At 38.0% G+C, this 16,549-nt stretch overlaps 1 protein-coding gene across 1 annotated transcript; it reads left to right on the top strand.

Moving 5' to 3' along the window:
• Positions 1 to 395: 395 nt before the first annotated feature.
• Positions 396 to 8,474, top strand: LOC115783053 (chemokine-like protein TAFA-4). Its single transcript, XM_030733683.1, has 5 exons — positions 396 to 727; positions 1,679 to 1,798; positions 3,159 to 3,314; positions 3,550 to 3,674; positions 5,667 to 8,474. Exons 2-5 carry the CDS (start codon positions 1,684 to 1,686, stop codon positions 5,676 to 5,678), a joined length of 408 nt encoding a protein of 135 aa, XP_030589543.1. The 5' UTR covers positions 396 to 727; positions 1,679 to 1,683; the 3' UTR covers positions 5,679 to 8,474.
• The last annotated feature ends 8,075 nt before the right edge of the window (positions 8,475 to 16,549 follow it).

The following is a 16,549-nucleotide window of genomic DNA, read 5'->3' as shown; positions in this document are numbered from 1 at the left end:
TCATCTGCTAGATCTATCTATCTATCTATCTATCTATCTATCTATCTATCTATCTATCTATCTATCTATCTATCTATCTATCTATCTATCTATCAAGGGGTTATTCGAATGGATTTTTGTGGATATTTTCCCTTCGAAGAATATTCTTGTTTTTTTGTTTTTTTTATACAGAAAAAAAAAAAAATTAAAGGTGGAAACGGAACAAAACACAGGACTTTGCCCTCTCCTCAGATGCAGTTTATCCTCTCCGTCCACTGTGTGACAGGATGTCAATACTCACTTTAAGCTTCTTATGGCGCTAATGAAAGTGGCCACATATTGCTCGGGAGACAGATGGCTTCTGTCTTGATTAAGTTTTAATTTTCCTGACGGGAAAAGCTGACAGGCTTGTCCCGCTGTGTTCACAGAGCAGCACATCTCTCACATGGCATCCTGGCTGAAAGGTACAGTGTAACTCCAGGGAGAGCAGATGATGTGTGAAAGTGCAGCTTTTCACTTAGTTGGTGTGTTGACTGTTATCTATATCAGCTGCAGGCAGGACTTTTTTTCTTCTTCTTCTTCTTCTTCTTCTCGTTTCTCGCTCTGAGCCTCTTTGGAAAGTGGAGAGTAACACTTGCAGCAAACTTTTGCAACCTCGCTGAAACGACATGATGCGCACGATTTTAACACCGACACTGATGGTGGCTTCAGCAGCGGCTCATTACTCACATCAGTAACCCGAGCACAAGTAAGTGCGTGAATTTATTTAAATCGTAAGGGGAAAAAAAAGTCAGATTCCAGAAGCAAAACTGAATATTGCTTTTAGGTTGATACAAATCATTTTGAGTCAATTTGTCGAGCAAGCAAGCTCGCTTATATTGACGATGATAGGATTTATGACGTCAACTAAATGCACTACACTGTTATTACTGGCAGTGAAAAAAGAAAAGTTTTGTTTATGAATATTTAGCTATTCATTTTTTTGTTTTTTTTGTTTTTGAGAAATGATGTATTAGAAGCCATGGTTTAAATTGTAAAAAAAATAAAAAAATAAAATAAAAATCCCACACTAAGCTAAAACTAATTGCCTATATTGTAATGTTTATTTTCCCCAAACATTTGATTTACAACCTTTTAAACTGTCTACTTGACAAATGAATTAAGAAAGTAATCCACTGTTAAATCGATGATGAAAATCCCGCTAAAACAGCTATAATTGGAGCCTTAAACTTTATATGAGGGGGTTTAGTGATGAATGAAAATGCCTCAAGCCATCTAGTGCAATGATGCATTACTTGATGCCACATTGCTCTGTATAATTTATTGCTGTAATTTGACATAAAAGTCCACGACCCAATTTTTCTGTGCTTGGTGTGGAATACAGCTTGTTCTGGAGTGTTTAGTTTTGCACTCAGAGATGTTCACAGCAGAAAAGATAATCTCAGAAATGAGTGCAAGGGCTGCCTCTCATCTGCCTCTCATCAGGCTTTTATTGGCATTTCTTTGATTTGCCTTGGCTTAGCGCGGTGATGTGAGAGTCATAATCGAGCAAATAGATTCAATGTTTTTTTGGACCACTTGTCAGAGTGAGGATATACCAAGAGCATTTAATATGGTATTTTAACTTTATGGCCTCGTAGTTGAAGGAAAGCTGTTGGCCTGATTCTCTTAATGTTTCCATGAACATATTTTTGTGCAGGCAAGATGAAGATGAACATAAGGACACAGGAATTACACTGGGGCCTCCTCCTTCTGTGTATAATGAGCCTCTGCATCCAGCTAGTGTCCAGTGGCAACCAAAGCTCCAGAGGAAAGACAGGTGAGACCCAACCAGACCACTGGCACCCCCAGAGGAACTCATTATGGCTTCTGGTCACTGGTCTGTTAGACAGTTAAAGGCCCAGTCCCCAAATTCACCCTAAGGCATAACTACTGAACCCTCACAGACTTAAATGACATCACCTGGTTATGGACTAGAGGCTGCACATGCTAGAATATGATAATGCTTCATACTATTGTGAGTGGGACTTGTTTCACATTTTACATCTTACCTTCTTCACAACGGAAACACCCTTTGGGAGTAACTGTCTGATTCGAACATCTTTCAGGCTTTTACCTTTTAGAAAGGAGAAGAGGCAGTTTTCAAATTCTTAGTTGTTTTGCTCAGCTCATATCACAGCATAATTGAGAAAAAGTTAAGAGATTAAATGCAATGGTTGACAAATAAAGCAAGTGTATGATGTGGGATGTGATTTTTCTGCTTTGTGATGTTAGGGTTTAACATCACGCTGCTTTGGACTTGAGTAATTCAGGCAAAATCTGCAGAAATGCAGACTTATGGAAAGAGTTAAATGGATCAAAATGTCTTGTAGAGAGCTCTCATGCACTTGATGACATTGGGACAGTCAAGTTATCTCATGGTCTTCTCAGGAGTCCATGAGTGTGGAGACTGTGAGTGGCCCCCGCCAAAGCAACAAGATCCCAAGACACAATTTTTATTTTATTTTTTTAAAGATGTAAATATAAAGGAGTTTTCTTGGGCGGTACTCAGATCAAAAGCAGTGATTCTGTAGAAAATGAATTATCTTTCCTGCAGGTGTTGTTGGCCATAGAACCAGCCAGACACCTCAGTTCAAAATTAGCAATATTCATACATGCTTTTTCTAGTCTTGTTTCCCCTGCTCTGTAGCACCCCTTAAACTGGAAGTTCAGCAGAATGATTCATTAGTCATAATCCCTAAAAGCAGCTTTCCTTTATGCAGATTTCTGTGCAGAGATGCAGATGTTGCTCAGAAATGTCTGCTCGTGGTCTTTATTATGCTAATTTCTGATAATGTAAAACATGAAATTAGCTTACTGAACTTACTGATAATTTCTGCTAATATGTTTGCAGCATTTGATCCCCCCCCAATTCTGCCTGGTGCATGAAAGCTGATGCACTTCCTCCACTTGGTGGTGCCGTAGCTTCAAAAACACCAAAATTAAATGTTATAAATAAGTGAACTGCTTTGCAAGTGTAACAAAAGATTAGATCTAAGATTTCATTAAGCCAATAAGTTGTTGCAATTAGCCTGCAATTCTGTCATTCTGTCACAGTAAAATCAGCCAAGTTGCCCGTACATGCGTGCAATACTCAGCATAGAACATTGGTATTATTCCCCTCAAAATTTCATCCTCAGGGTCATCACAGGAGAGGACAGGGACTTGTGAAGTGGTTGCTGCTCATCGCTGCTGCAACAAGAACAAGATTGAAGAACGCTCTCAAACTGTCAAGTGCTCCTGCTTCCCAGGACAGGTAGCAGGGACAACAAGGGCTCTGCCCTCTTGTGTTGAAGGTAATATTACTAGGACCCTCTTTCAGCTCTCTTAAATGGAAATATTTCCACATGACATGCATATATTACAGGTCAAAATAGAGCTAGTTTCACCAGAGTCCACTAATACTGAGGCATTTAAGGAGCATAAGAGTGTGACATTTGACTGAGGTGCTTTTTCCAAACAAGTAATTTTTTGAAGTCCTTTTGTCTAAAACGTGACCTTCTGTTGTGCTGTTCCTTTTTTCCCCTCCAGCCTCCATTGTGCGACAGAAATGGTGGTGTAAAATGAAGCCGTGTCTGGAAGGGGAGGAGTGCAGAGTTCTTCCTGACCTCACTGGCTGGTCATGCATCTCTGGAAATAAAGTGAAGACCACAAAGGTGAGCAGAGGGCCTGTATTAGTCTGAAGCTACATCCATGAAAATACCCTTTCATCTTAAAGCAATGTTTTCAAATTAAACAATATTCATCCAGATGAGCATTTTCGATCAGTTCCAGAAAAAAAGCTCCATTTATACTAAGATGCATGCAAACCCATATCACACTGATGATTTATATACATACTGGATATGTGTTTTACTGCTGTAAACAGGAAGCAGATGATTCATTGCGTGTATACAATACTACAGAGGAAAAACAGCAATGGCAAAAAAACTTCTTGGACTGATAATGAGGTTAAACTATTACTGAATGTGACACAAGTGTAGAAGACGGTCACAGCAATGGAAAATATAGATTAGGAGTTTTTGCATGGTGATGTATAAAAACAGTCCATCTTTAGTGGAAGCCATGTCAAAAGGAAGGCACCCACATACAAACCCATGAAAAAAAACAAACAAAAAAACAACTCAGGAAGCAAACATATTGTTTCTGCCAGTTTCTGACTATTCACAATTCTGGAATTTACAGTCAGTAGTGTCTGTGTAAGTTCTTAGTCATCCAGGTCACTGTAGTCTTGAGAGCTTGAAAAGAAGGCAGTTGGACTGATTCAGTAGTATTTCTAAAAATCTCCATTTTAGAGGTCCATAGACACTGAGGTAGTGTGGACACTAGCCCTAACAGTAGTAAAAGTTACACGTTTTAAAATCAAAATGTATTACTGTGGATTCACCCTGAGTCACAGCGGAAGCAGGCCTGCAAAAGACATCACACATAGTGACACTGGTTTCATACATGGTATTTATAGATGCTTAAATGCAGTCATACAATAAAGCTCCTCCATTTTCACTGTGTACTTTCATGCAAACAATTTCTGACAAACTTGTGAATACTCATCATAAAGATTTATTTTATTAAGCACTTCTTTGATGCTAAAAGATTCCACAATCGAGCATAATCACTGCTCCCAGTGGCCATATCAACCCTCTTGCTTGCACAATTCACAGTGGTCTCAGAAACCTTAATTCTATAATCTGCTGAATGATGGGGCCAAGAGGACAAACATGAAATAAGCTGTGAACTAATACCAAACAGTAAAAACCATGTAATTAAATCTGACATCCAAAGAGAACCCCACTGTATTTAAAAAAAAAAAAGGCACTTTCTCAGAAGTTCCCTTTTTGATCAGCTGTTTTATATAAATGATTCATGGTGTACAATATTTTATGGCGAAACAGAGAAAGTAAGCACAGGCAGCACACAGAAGGCTACAGAAGTCATGTGGTCATCAGATTATACTCTCAATAGAATAGAACAGAGTGTACTTTTGTCCTTTTCACTAACCCCTGCATTAGTAACTGTCACTGTGCTTTTCGAGCCTTTTGTTCACAGATGGCGCGACCACACTTTTAAACGTAGTAATTCCTGAAAGACTGGCTCCTTTACGTTACGCAGTAAACAAAAACACACTACTCATTTCTGGCTGAGAGCTGTGGATTTTGCTGGCAGAAATTAACAGCTGTCTCAAACAGATTTTATCAGCAGTATGTAGTGTATGCTAATGAGTTTGCTTCCTTCTTCACTCATTCACTATTCTGTATCTAATGGATACTTAATAGCTTACTCAAGAGTGAGCAGTACTGTAAATTGAAATTATCCATACTTAACATAATTTTACATCATCATTGACAGCTGTTTGCAAATTTTTGAGATACAGAGAATCTCTCTTACTGCGGCACCATGCACTTTCTTAGAATTTGGAGAAATCCAATCCCTGACAAGCCATTACAGATGCTCAGCTGTGATTGGACAGTTGCTTGGAGTAATGAGCAGAGTTTACCAAATGATGGATTGGAAATAGAACAAAATTCAGCAGTGTTTCTTTTAAGTTACACCATATCCCTCAGCTATATCTTCTGTCAAATGTATTGAAATCACTGTGATGGAGGTAAACAGAAATGTAATTTTATTTTTATTTTATATTTTGTTTTTAGGTGACACGGTAGCAAGACAGAAGCACCAGCGAATCCGTGCAAGCCCATCCTGGTCTGCTTCAGTCAACTTAAATAACACAAGACTTTGAGGATAGTGAATTCCCCGTCAGATAGAGCGCAGAACAATATAGATTTAATTAGATATGGCTCAGCTCTAAACTGCAGAAAATCATTATTTTAATTTGCTTTGTTTTGGAACAATTTTGGTTTGTGTTAATGCCATGGCCTAGAGAATCTATTAGCAATTGACCTGAGATAAAATGATGCAGCACCTTTTCCAATCCAAATGGACAGCTTCTGCAGAAGTCTGTCATTGTTTTTGTGCTTGATATTCTGGGCACATTGTGATGCACTCAATCAAAGTTTGGATGGGTCTGCTGGCAGACACTTAAAAAGAGATTTTGTGGATTTTCAGGAGGCAGAATGTGAATCCAGTCAGTGGCCTGTGACTCTATTTCAACGCAGAAGCCAACAAATACCGAGAAATTTATTATTATATAGCATTTGTAGACAACCCAGTCCCTTAACTTAGTCTGAGTTTCATAAGAGGTCAGCTCCCTTTCCACAAAGACGCACTCTCTCAAACACGCCGCACACACTCATACATGACTACGCATCCACAAAGGCTGCTTTTTGACTCCACTGGTTGGACAGGCCACCACCTGCAAGGCTGTGATGGCATGCACACAAGCATGAAGCTCTGATGCAAAACAAGGACTGTTTGAAATGCTAATCATGGGGAGAAAGGGGAGAGAAAGGAGAAGAAGAGCTTCTCGACTACTGAGAGTCTTTACATCATGGTGTTTTTTTTTGTGTGTGTTTGTGCTCCTGTGGAGGGGACTCTGTTTATAGTAATGATGGGAAACACTGACAGTTCTCTGCCTTGAAGCAAATCGTAGCCACTAACATAATACAATGTTTACCTTTATTACCACTTCATCACTTGTCCTTTTTATATGAATAATATTCCTTCTGGACCCACGTTGATTGCCTCTCTTTTATCTCCTGAGTTCAGGCAGACACTTTGCAATTTACCTTTGCAATGAGGGGACATTTTTATAAAAACATGCAGCTGCAAATCATTCCAACTTAGGCATCGGAGTTGCATGAAAAGCAAAACACAGCAAGTGGAAAGCAGCTGAATTCTAAGCATTTTTGTCAGCACAAGGCATTTATGCATGATTTATGTTTTACATATTATTGTTTTAGTAGTGACAAGATTCTTGACTCAGAAGACTGCGGCTTAAGGTTTATACATTGACTACCTTTGTAACCATTCAGGTTTAACTGTTCCTTAATGCTGGCAGTGCTGTGAATTCACTTTGCAGGATAGAATATGTAGTTCTAAGATCAAGTAATGATACAGTATTCAATTATGCTGGATATTTGAGAGGATTTGTTTTTGTACTGGCTTTGGATGACAGTAGTATCACACAGAATCTTGAGTTCAGAAGTTCATGCCCTTTGTTTTTCCTTCCTCGGAAATTGTTTTTGTAGCTCAGAAAATGTGAATGCACAGGTTAACAATGAGGATGGCAATATAGGACTTTACAGTTTTAGATGGACTACATTCCATTCATACACCTTACACACAAGTTTCATAGCAAAGCATCAGACGGCATGTTTATGTCAGTCTCATCAAAGTATATAAAGAACCCCACTTTTTTCAGTCTTTGTCAAATTGCTTTGATTCTACTGTCTGTCCTAAACTTGCACTTAAATGTGCCTGAAATGAAATCTTGAGATTCTTCTGATTTATGGTCCTGAGGTCATAACTTGGCTCATCACTTTATTTTACGCACTATATTTTAGAAAGCCCTTCCTCTAAATTAGTGATGCCATTGAATGTAATATGCTTTTGTTAGTACACATAATGGTTATTCTGAATAATGTGATTATTATAATAATTTTTATTTATTTATTTTACGAGCGCTGTCGACACCAGTGAAACTACTATGATCCAGTATTTATCTGTTTAATGTATCAGAACATATAACTCCAAACATTCTGTGGTAGTAAACACAATATCATGGGGTTTTGGAGTGTCAGTCAGACAATATATGCAATCAGAAGCTACTACCTCAGGCATTAGAACAAAAATTATCATTGCAGTCACAACAGTTTTTAATAATTTGCCACTCTTGATTCTGTTCCGTTTTGACAGCCGACGCTTCTCTCAGTGATGCAATCTCTGGGAATAAACCAACAAATATTTATTTAGTCTCAAACTCTTCAGAAATATGGATCGTGAATGCTATCTTGTTAAAGATGCTTCTCAGTGACTGATTTAACTCCTCAGGCTTGAACAGAAAATGAAGTTTATACATAGAGAGATCATTGCAAGTGAAACTCAGGAGCCGGTTGAGTCCCACGGTGGTCTTTTCACTGTTCTTGCTCATTGAACCAAATTGTACTTTTGAATTCATATTAAAACTGAATTTTTAAAGTTCCACAATTCCCCGACTGTTCTTGAAGCCTGAATATCAGGAGTATGTGGAATGATCAGGAAGATACAGCCCCCGGAAATGTTTCTTATACTCTACACTCTACTGCGCATTTAGTTTTTCAGAAAAATATGGAAAAATTGAACTGTCATGAGTTTACACTGTAACATACTGTTTTTTCACCTATTGTATGGTTTTATTTTGTGAAATAAGAGATTTAAAAAAAAAAAAAATTTCAACAGGAACTAACTTAGTGGAATAAAAGTTTGAAATAAAGCACAGCACCTTCTACCCCAGTGGGGTTTATGTCAACGATGACAGCGCACATCCTCAAATTTGTGCCTATATTCCTAAAATACCAGTAGCACTCACAGCTTTATTTCCTCTGATATATTTTCAAAGCAGCTGGAGTGACATTCATTAGGTAACTTTCAGATGTGTCTCAGATAAACTATGATTCATACGCACTCACACAGGGTCTTAAGAAATTTTAAGAAACCTGTACAGAACTGCTTGATTACCTCTTATCTGAATAAAAAGTGAATTCAGTCACTTCATGCGGCTTCACAAATTAAGCCGAGGCTCTTTCGGCACCTGCCATAAAAACAAAAATCACATCCCCAAAATAAAAATGAAAGCAGCCAAATGAGTTAATTAAGGTGGGTGTTATAGGATCTACACTCTTAGATGGAAGTAGCTGCACACAAGAAAAATGCTTTAAAGGCTGAGGCAAATAATCAGAAAATTATAACAGATGAGGGAGGATTAAAGATGCACAAGATGAGGGGAAAAAAATAACCTCAGTTTTGAGATATTATTCCAGTGGAGTAAAAGAAAGCTTGAACATTTCTTTACACTTGGTTCTCACAATTCAAACCAGACTCACAAATAACACAGTTCTGGCAGCTTATTTGATGGGAGTTTCTGGATGATATGTGACGGGGAACATTTCCTCTCTTGTGGCTGTCTGTTGGGGACAGTAGCTCATGTTCACTAATAGAAAATAAACTGTCCTGGGGCTCATGAAAAACATAATGGAAACACTGTTCTATTCCCCTTTAACAACTTTCAGCTCATCTAGAGTTGACAGTTATAATAAAAAATGTAAACACAATTCTCATTTTCTGTGTATATGCTGCATAGTGTTTGTGTTTGTGTGTGTGTGTGTGTGTGTGCGCAAACTGAATTAGCCTTCTTTAATAAGAGAGAGCTATACAGTAAAGGCGACTTAAAGCAATGGTCTGAATGTAGTTTGGTCACGGTTCAGAGTTTCCATCTATTTGCTGTGTCATTATGCAGACATACTATCTCCAAAAGAGATTATATTTGTGCTTAATTAAAACAGACAGCTGAACAATTACACTTTAATGAACAAACATTAATTGGACACTATTAATGTTATCCACTGTGTGTGATGCTTTCATAGGCCTTCATGCCTCTTTGCGGCATGCTGTTATGTACCCATAGTGGGAGTAGAGAATTACACTGGTGATACTGATGCACTGAGAATTGCTACCTCGTTGGTGGTATAAATTTCTTGTTTACAGGTTTATTTCTGAGGTGGAAGGTGGAAAAATATCTTCTGGATTTCACTTTGTCATTGCTTGAACCCAAGTGATAATAAGGTTTCATTTTACTGGCTTTTGTGTAGATTCTCTGCTATTTTTCAAAAAAGGGTGATTTCTTAATTGGAAGTTGCCAATCAAATTTTGTTTCTTAAAAAATCTATCCATTCCCATAACTGCTCATCCAGTTCAGGGTCACGGGGGGGGGGGGGGGCAACAATTCACACCTCTGAACAATTAAGGATTGCTAAATAACTTAATGTGGACCTAATATCTTTGGAGTATGCTGGAGAGAATTGACCCTTGGTGTGAATTGTTGTCTGTCTCTCTGTGTCATCCATGCAGTAGATTGGTGACCTGCCTTTTGTTCTATGACTGCTAGGATGGGTTAAAGCCCTAGCTTAAGTACTACCTGCATAAATAAATACATTTATTTTATTTTATTCAAGTAGTATTTGACATAAGCTAACTTTACCTTGATGCCTAATAAGCAAGCAAATAAGTGTACTTTCTTTCACAGTCCAGCTGATGACAATTAATGGGAGATAGAGAGGTTTAACCAAGGTTTATCGATTTATTAACCAAATAAAGAAAAAGTATAATTAACTTTATGAGGTGTGTTAGTTTGTGTTATCACAGTATCAGCAGCTGGGTGAGTGTTTCAGTGTTAGGCATATGGTGATGTGTAGAGTAAAACCTAAAACAACCAGGCTGAAGCCAACAAAACAAATAACATGGTGCAAAGTGAAGGGAGACAGTGCGAGACTGAAACAGCCAGCTCTTAAATGCTCCAAGGAGACTGACTAGGCACTCCCAGTTGCACTAATTAACTCCGCCTACCAGGAACCTGCAAGGCAGCACAGAGGGACAAACAGGGGAAAACATACAGCAACATTTCTAAAATGTCAAACTGTTCCTTTAAAAATTAAAGCGTTCTTTTGAAGACATAATTAGAATAATAAGAAAACAAAGACAGTATGTCAATATCTATGTATTTGAGAGGGTGTCAGTGACTCAGAGTGTTTTTTGGTTACATTTATGATTTAATCAGCCTGAATTTTGATAAACTAAATGTTTTCCTCAAAATAAAAATTCCTGTAAAACTCATTCTTCACTTTTCGTAAACAAGGACAAAAGTGTAGCTGCGTAATGAGAACCTTTATCCTCTCTCTGAACTGCTGATGTATGATGTGCCCATAGAAAACACACTTGAGCACGGACCATGTGTTCAGCTTTCATATTATGACAGCGTAATTTTCAAAACTATTTTTAAAGTGTTTTGTATGGGTAATTGTGATTTACTGTCAGTCTCCATTAAAGTCAAGCATAAGGGTGAGGCCAGAGTGCTGGGGAAGAAAATAACCCACAGCAAGACACCGCAGTCAGGGAGAAGGATTGGACACGAGTTGGTTGCTGCTCATTTCATGTCCGTTGTCTAAACGGATGACGCTCACGTTAGGTCACTGTCTGCTGCGAAACATCCAAACACATAAAAATCTACAGACACATAGTGATGAGCACACTATTATCCCTAACAAATATGTGTGTGTGTGTGTGTGTGTGTGTGTGTGTGTGTGTGTGTGTGCGTGTGTGTGTGTGTGTGTGTATATATATATATATATATATATATATATATATATATATATATATATATATATATATATATATATATATATATATATATATATTTTTTTTTTTTTACTGTGAATGGGCAATAGGCTCTAACTTTTAAAAACTAAACCACCAGCCCAAATCCAACATAAATAATAAGAGCACACAACACTCTTACTTACAGCCCACAGGCACTTCCAAGTCATGGTAAGTCTGTTTAGCTTCTCCACAAAGCTAAACCATTATAATAAAACCTATTTCTGCATACCTGTAGTTATTGTGTACTATATGCTGTGGTGTTCACAATAGTCTGACAAAAGGCAGGGGAAGCTCATCTTTAATTCAAGGCAGGCTTTCTCTCACAGAGATAAATCCTCTTCCCACTTATTGGGGGTGGGGTGGGGGTGGGGGTGGGGGGGCTCCAAGTATTCATCTCTCTATTCAGCAATTATTTAGCCTACCTGTATCCTGTGCAATTTCAGAGAAGGATTCTATTTTATGTTTCTGTTAGGCATTTAGCTGACGCTCTACCCAGAGTGACACTGAATTGTTAGAACTGATCCTTTTCCATAATGACAGTGTTTCAGCCTGCAACATATAGATGGCACTTGCCATGTTCATTTCCAAACAGTCATGTAGCAGGTTATGTAGCAGGTACACCCCATTCACATGTGCTGATGTGAATAGGGTGTACACCTGGAAACTGAATATTATGTTGTAGGTTGTCATTACAATGCAACGTGATTCCACTGGAAAAAAAAATAAATAAAAATTAACACCTCTGATTTAATTTATTCTCATTTGCCAGCATGAATACTTTAAAAAAGTCATCCCTGCAAAAATAAAAACTGTCAGCTGAGTGCCTTCTGCACTGAATTGATATAACTTGATATAAACTTGTGGAACAGACACTGTGCCAGTGTCATTGTAAATCTGTCTATGTTTTCTTTGTGTGATCAAGTTGTTATTCCTTTGTGAGGACCTAACGGCTTGAAAGGCCTGGTATTCTCTGCATGAATCATTTAGATGAAAGCCCGAGGAGGAGGGGGGAAGGAGCATGAGGCACCTGATGTCAACTTTAATTAGAATCCAGTTTGGTCCGCATTACCTTGACTTTGAAATCCTAGAGTCCTGCAGGGGAAGTGGAGACAGTTCCACGGTTACAGGATGTGATTAGACTGGGTAATCTTGGCGATTGCTCGATGCCACAGAAAACCACTGCAAAGACGACTTAATAACTTTCACTTTGTTAAATGCTCTTATCCACAGTATGCACTGCATGCCCTGCAGTTTCTTGTATATTATTGCAACAACAGCTGCAGAAGGTTTTATAATATTAATTAATTGGCAACCCCTACACTGATCTTCACACAATCAGATAATTATGGGGGTGTGGAGACTGTCTTGATAAGAATTATTACAATCTTAACAGCTTATCATCATACCCTGTTGCTCTAAGTTGCACCTTGATATTCATGAAAACAGAAAAAGTAGTGCAGAGAGTGGAGCATGACTAGACTGAGTGTTTTGAATGAAATGTGTCTTCAGAACAAACCCATGGGAGCTCTAAATCCCAGGATGTCCCTGGTGCGTCATAAAAAGAAGTCAGGGCACATCACCATCACTTGTGTCTTATTTTTCACTGTTCTGCTGTGTGATGTGAGACATCAGAGCCTACAGCTTTAGCCCTAAGAACCACTCCACAGGCAGAAAAAAGGAGGTTACTGACATCCTGCACACTTTATGTCCATTTAGCAATCCCATGTTGGACATGAAACATTATTTCAAATGCTAGTTAAAAGACTGGCAGCCTGGGGAGAATGAAAGGAAGACCTAAATAATATGCTCATGAATTCGTACAGCCATGTATAGCAACCACTGCTGTCCCTATTGCATGTTGTAATTTCCGTACAATAGATGATGGACAGTGTGCTGTAATTTGGCATCTGTGATCATGCTGCATGATTTTCGGTGCAGATGGAACTGAAAGACAACATGTGCAATGACAGGAAAATAGCAGAAAAATTAATACATGCCATTCAGATGGCTCTTAAATCACAATTGATCGCAAATACAGCCACACCTAGATTTACAGTAAAATGTTGCCTCTTTTAAAAAAAAAAAGAAAAGCTGAACATGTTCTTTGTTTAAAGGTCTTAACTGAATCCATGCTTTGTATGGTAATAAGCAGAAATTCTAGTATAACAAATCACAACAGGTAGCAACCATTAAGGCTGACAGTAATTGCTATGCAAATAAGCCTACCTTGTATTTCATTGAGAGTCAAACTATTGTCCCACTTCCTGGCTAGCATGCATTCAACCTGTTTTTATACTGCATTGTTGCACACTGGGCTCTTGCATAAGTCTTTTTAAAAGGCTGAAATTTAGTATTGGTTTGCAGTTTTGATTACTTAGAAAGTCAGATTATTTTTTGCCTATAACATAGGAGCAGGTTATATTTTTAGGGAGATTTACGTATCCCTGCAGGTATGTGCTGTCTTCCTGGGGTTAATAAATAAATAGACCACACTGGTCACTACTGTGGTGCATCAAAATAAACCACGTTTCAATTTTTTTGTATCTGGGCAACCCTTTTCTCTTTCTAGACAGAAAGTAGATATCTGTGAGATATTACAAAAATACCTTTGTTATTGTGACCTCCTCTATATAAAGGGCAAAATATAAAGTATTAATTTATAAAGGGCTAAGGTCACAAACAGGGAAATGAGTTTATGTAACTCACGAGAGCTATTTTTGTTCAGAGCTACATAAAATAATATTGTGTGTTTTATCTTAGTTAAAATGGCAGGGTGTGCGCACATCTCTAGAAGATAGTATGTTACGTGCTGACTATCATATTTGAGACAGTCTAATCATAGAAACCTCTATGACGCATAAACGTTGCAAGATTTTGTTTCAAAAATTGTTGAGGCAATTTGTTGTCCAAGTTGGCTGAGATTAAATTGTTCCTGAGTTTAAAAGTCAAATAAAACATCTGTGAATGTATGACACATCAATATTTTTTGTCTAATAGATGGGTGACCTAGTGCATTATAATGAGTAGACAAGTTGTGCTTTTCAAGAGAGCTGAATATCAGTGGAAAGCGGAAAATAATGAAACAAATGGAAGATCCAGGAAAGCACAATTTTTCCAGAAGATGGATGACACACTGCACAGCGACAGCAGCCACGAGTTCCTCCTGGAGTAATTCCTGAGGGACTGAGGCTGTGAAAGCAATGGCCAGTATCCCACTGAGTGCTGCATCAAAATGTTGTAAATACAGGAGAGCAATGCCTGTTTCCCATTTATTCATGTGCAATTGTCTTGCCAGTACAGAGAGCAAGAGCGACTCCAATTAATGACCTGTGTGTCAAGCTGAAAGAGGCTACTGTGAAGGGTTGAATGTGATATTTTCAGAAAAGACAATTGTGATTAAAGAAATAATTTGACATTTTGGGAAAATATACTTATCGCTTTCTTACCATAGCAATTTCTTACCATATAGCTTAAGTTTAACCAGATATTCATGGACTGTAGGAATAAGACCTGCACAGTCACAGGGGGGCCATGCTAATGCCAAACAGCAACACAGGATAGAGAGGAGCTTAGTATAAAAAGCGAAGGGACACTAACCTGTCTTGATTCAAATGTAACAAAACTTGCTAATCAGCACCTCCAAAAAACTAAACACTGCAAAGAACGTCAGTATCCCTGCAAGGTCACTGTGACAGCAAGACTCCATGAATCACTCCTCTTTTTCAAAAAACAAAGTCCTGATGCTGTGTCTTTGTGCCACTTGTGGACTAAAACTCAGAGTGATTTCTTAGTCTTTCTTAAAAAAAATTAAACTTCTTTCATGGTTTTATGTCCATATTCTAACACAATCTAACACAAACAGCAGTTTCTTTAAAGACCCAATGACATCTAGCAACAGGGCAGTATGGAAACAGATTTAAAGAAAGCAAAAACAGAATTTTTAAATCCACAATGATGACTTAAGCCAATTTGAAACAAATGCACCCCAAGACTAGTTTTTGAATTGTAAAATATAATTTGAGCTCTTTGGAGAATGTAAACAAGAAATATAATGTTGCTGTGGAGTTAGTTACACTGTGGGTTCAAAGACTGTGTATAAAAGATGGGTGTAGGCGTTGTGGCATCATCCAGTGGTTTGTGGGCTCACACTTTGAAGACTTGAGTGAAGCATTATGGCCATCACCAACTTGTTTTTTTTTTTCTCACAAGAGATTTGACTGAGAAACCGTGACTCTTTATAGGTGTCACACACATGCTAGCCACGCCCTAAATTACACCTTTCTTTACTGACTGTTCTACTCTATGTGTGAGCACAATTTACAAAATTACAACCACACTGTATTACATAAGACTAAAAACTAGTGATAAAGGGCATAAACCTATCACCTAAGTTGTTACTGAGGCCATTAATTAGGAGTGTCAAATATAAGGCCTGGGGGCCAGAACTGGCTCAGCAAAGACTCCAATCCGGGCCAGTGGATGACCTTGAAATATTTGAAGGAGGGCATAAATTTTAGACTTTTAACTACATTTTACATTTTGCATCTTTTCATACTGATAAACACTGGCTATTCATACTACACCAAATTAATAGATAAACAAGTAAATGACATAAAAATTCCTGTTTTTTCAGTCTTTTTTCAGTCTTTTTTTTTTTTTTTTTTACAATTTAAGCCCAAAGAGTCATGTTGACAGATTTCTTTTATTTATTACAGCAGCATTTCTTTCACAAACTGAGATGTACTGCTGAAATTGCGCTTCTTTTTCTTATGTTAAGATATCTCAGGGATTAAATGTGTAGTTAAACTTCTTTACACTGACAGAAAGGGGAGTTTAACTTGTTTGGCCCACTTAAGATCAAAGTGGGCTGCATGCGGCCCACAGCGTAAAATTAAGCGTGTTTTTTTCCTTTTGCAGTTGAAGGAGTTGCCCCCTGTTGGCTGTTAGAATGAATGCCATATTGGCTTCACTTTTCAGACCTGTAGACTGCATCCATCTTTTATATAAGTCAGTATGTGGGTTACAGCTGGAGCTCAATTGGCTATTAGGAGTTACATTTTGAGGTTGGCCAAAGAATGTGCACACAGCTGTAACTACATTTCTTTGATATCTCAGAAAACAAAGGGAGCAAAGTTCTGAGTGTCATTTTTTCCCCAAGAGTTCTAAGTTGAGTTGTGGATGTTTATTTGTGATACTCCAGTACAGAAATGATCATTTCCTCAGA

This window comes from Archocentrus centrarchus, chromosome 7 (assembly GCF_007364275.1).
Source record: "Archocentrus centrarchus isolate MPI-CPG fArcCen1 chromosome 7, fArcCen1, whole genome shotgun sequence".
Taxonomy (NCBI): Eukaryota; Metazoa; Chordata; class Actinopteri; order Cichliformes; family Cichlidae; genus Archocentrus; species Archocentrus centrarchus.
Note: the sequence above shows the minus strand (reverse complement) of the source record. Positions and strands in the feature narration are given on the sequence as shown.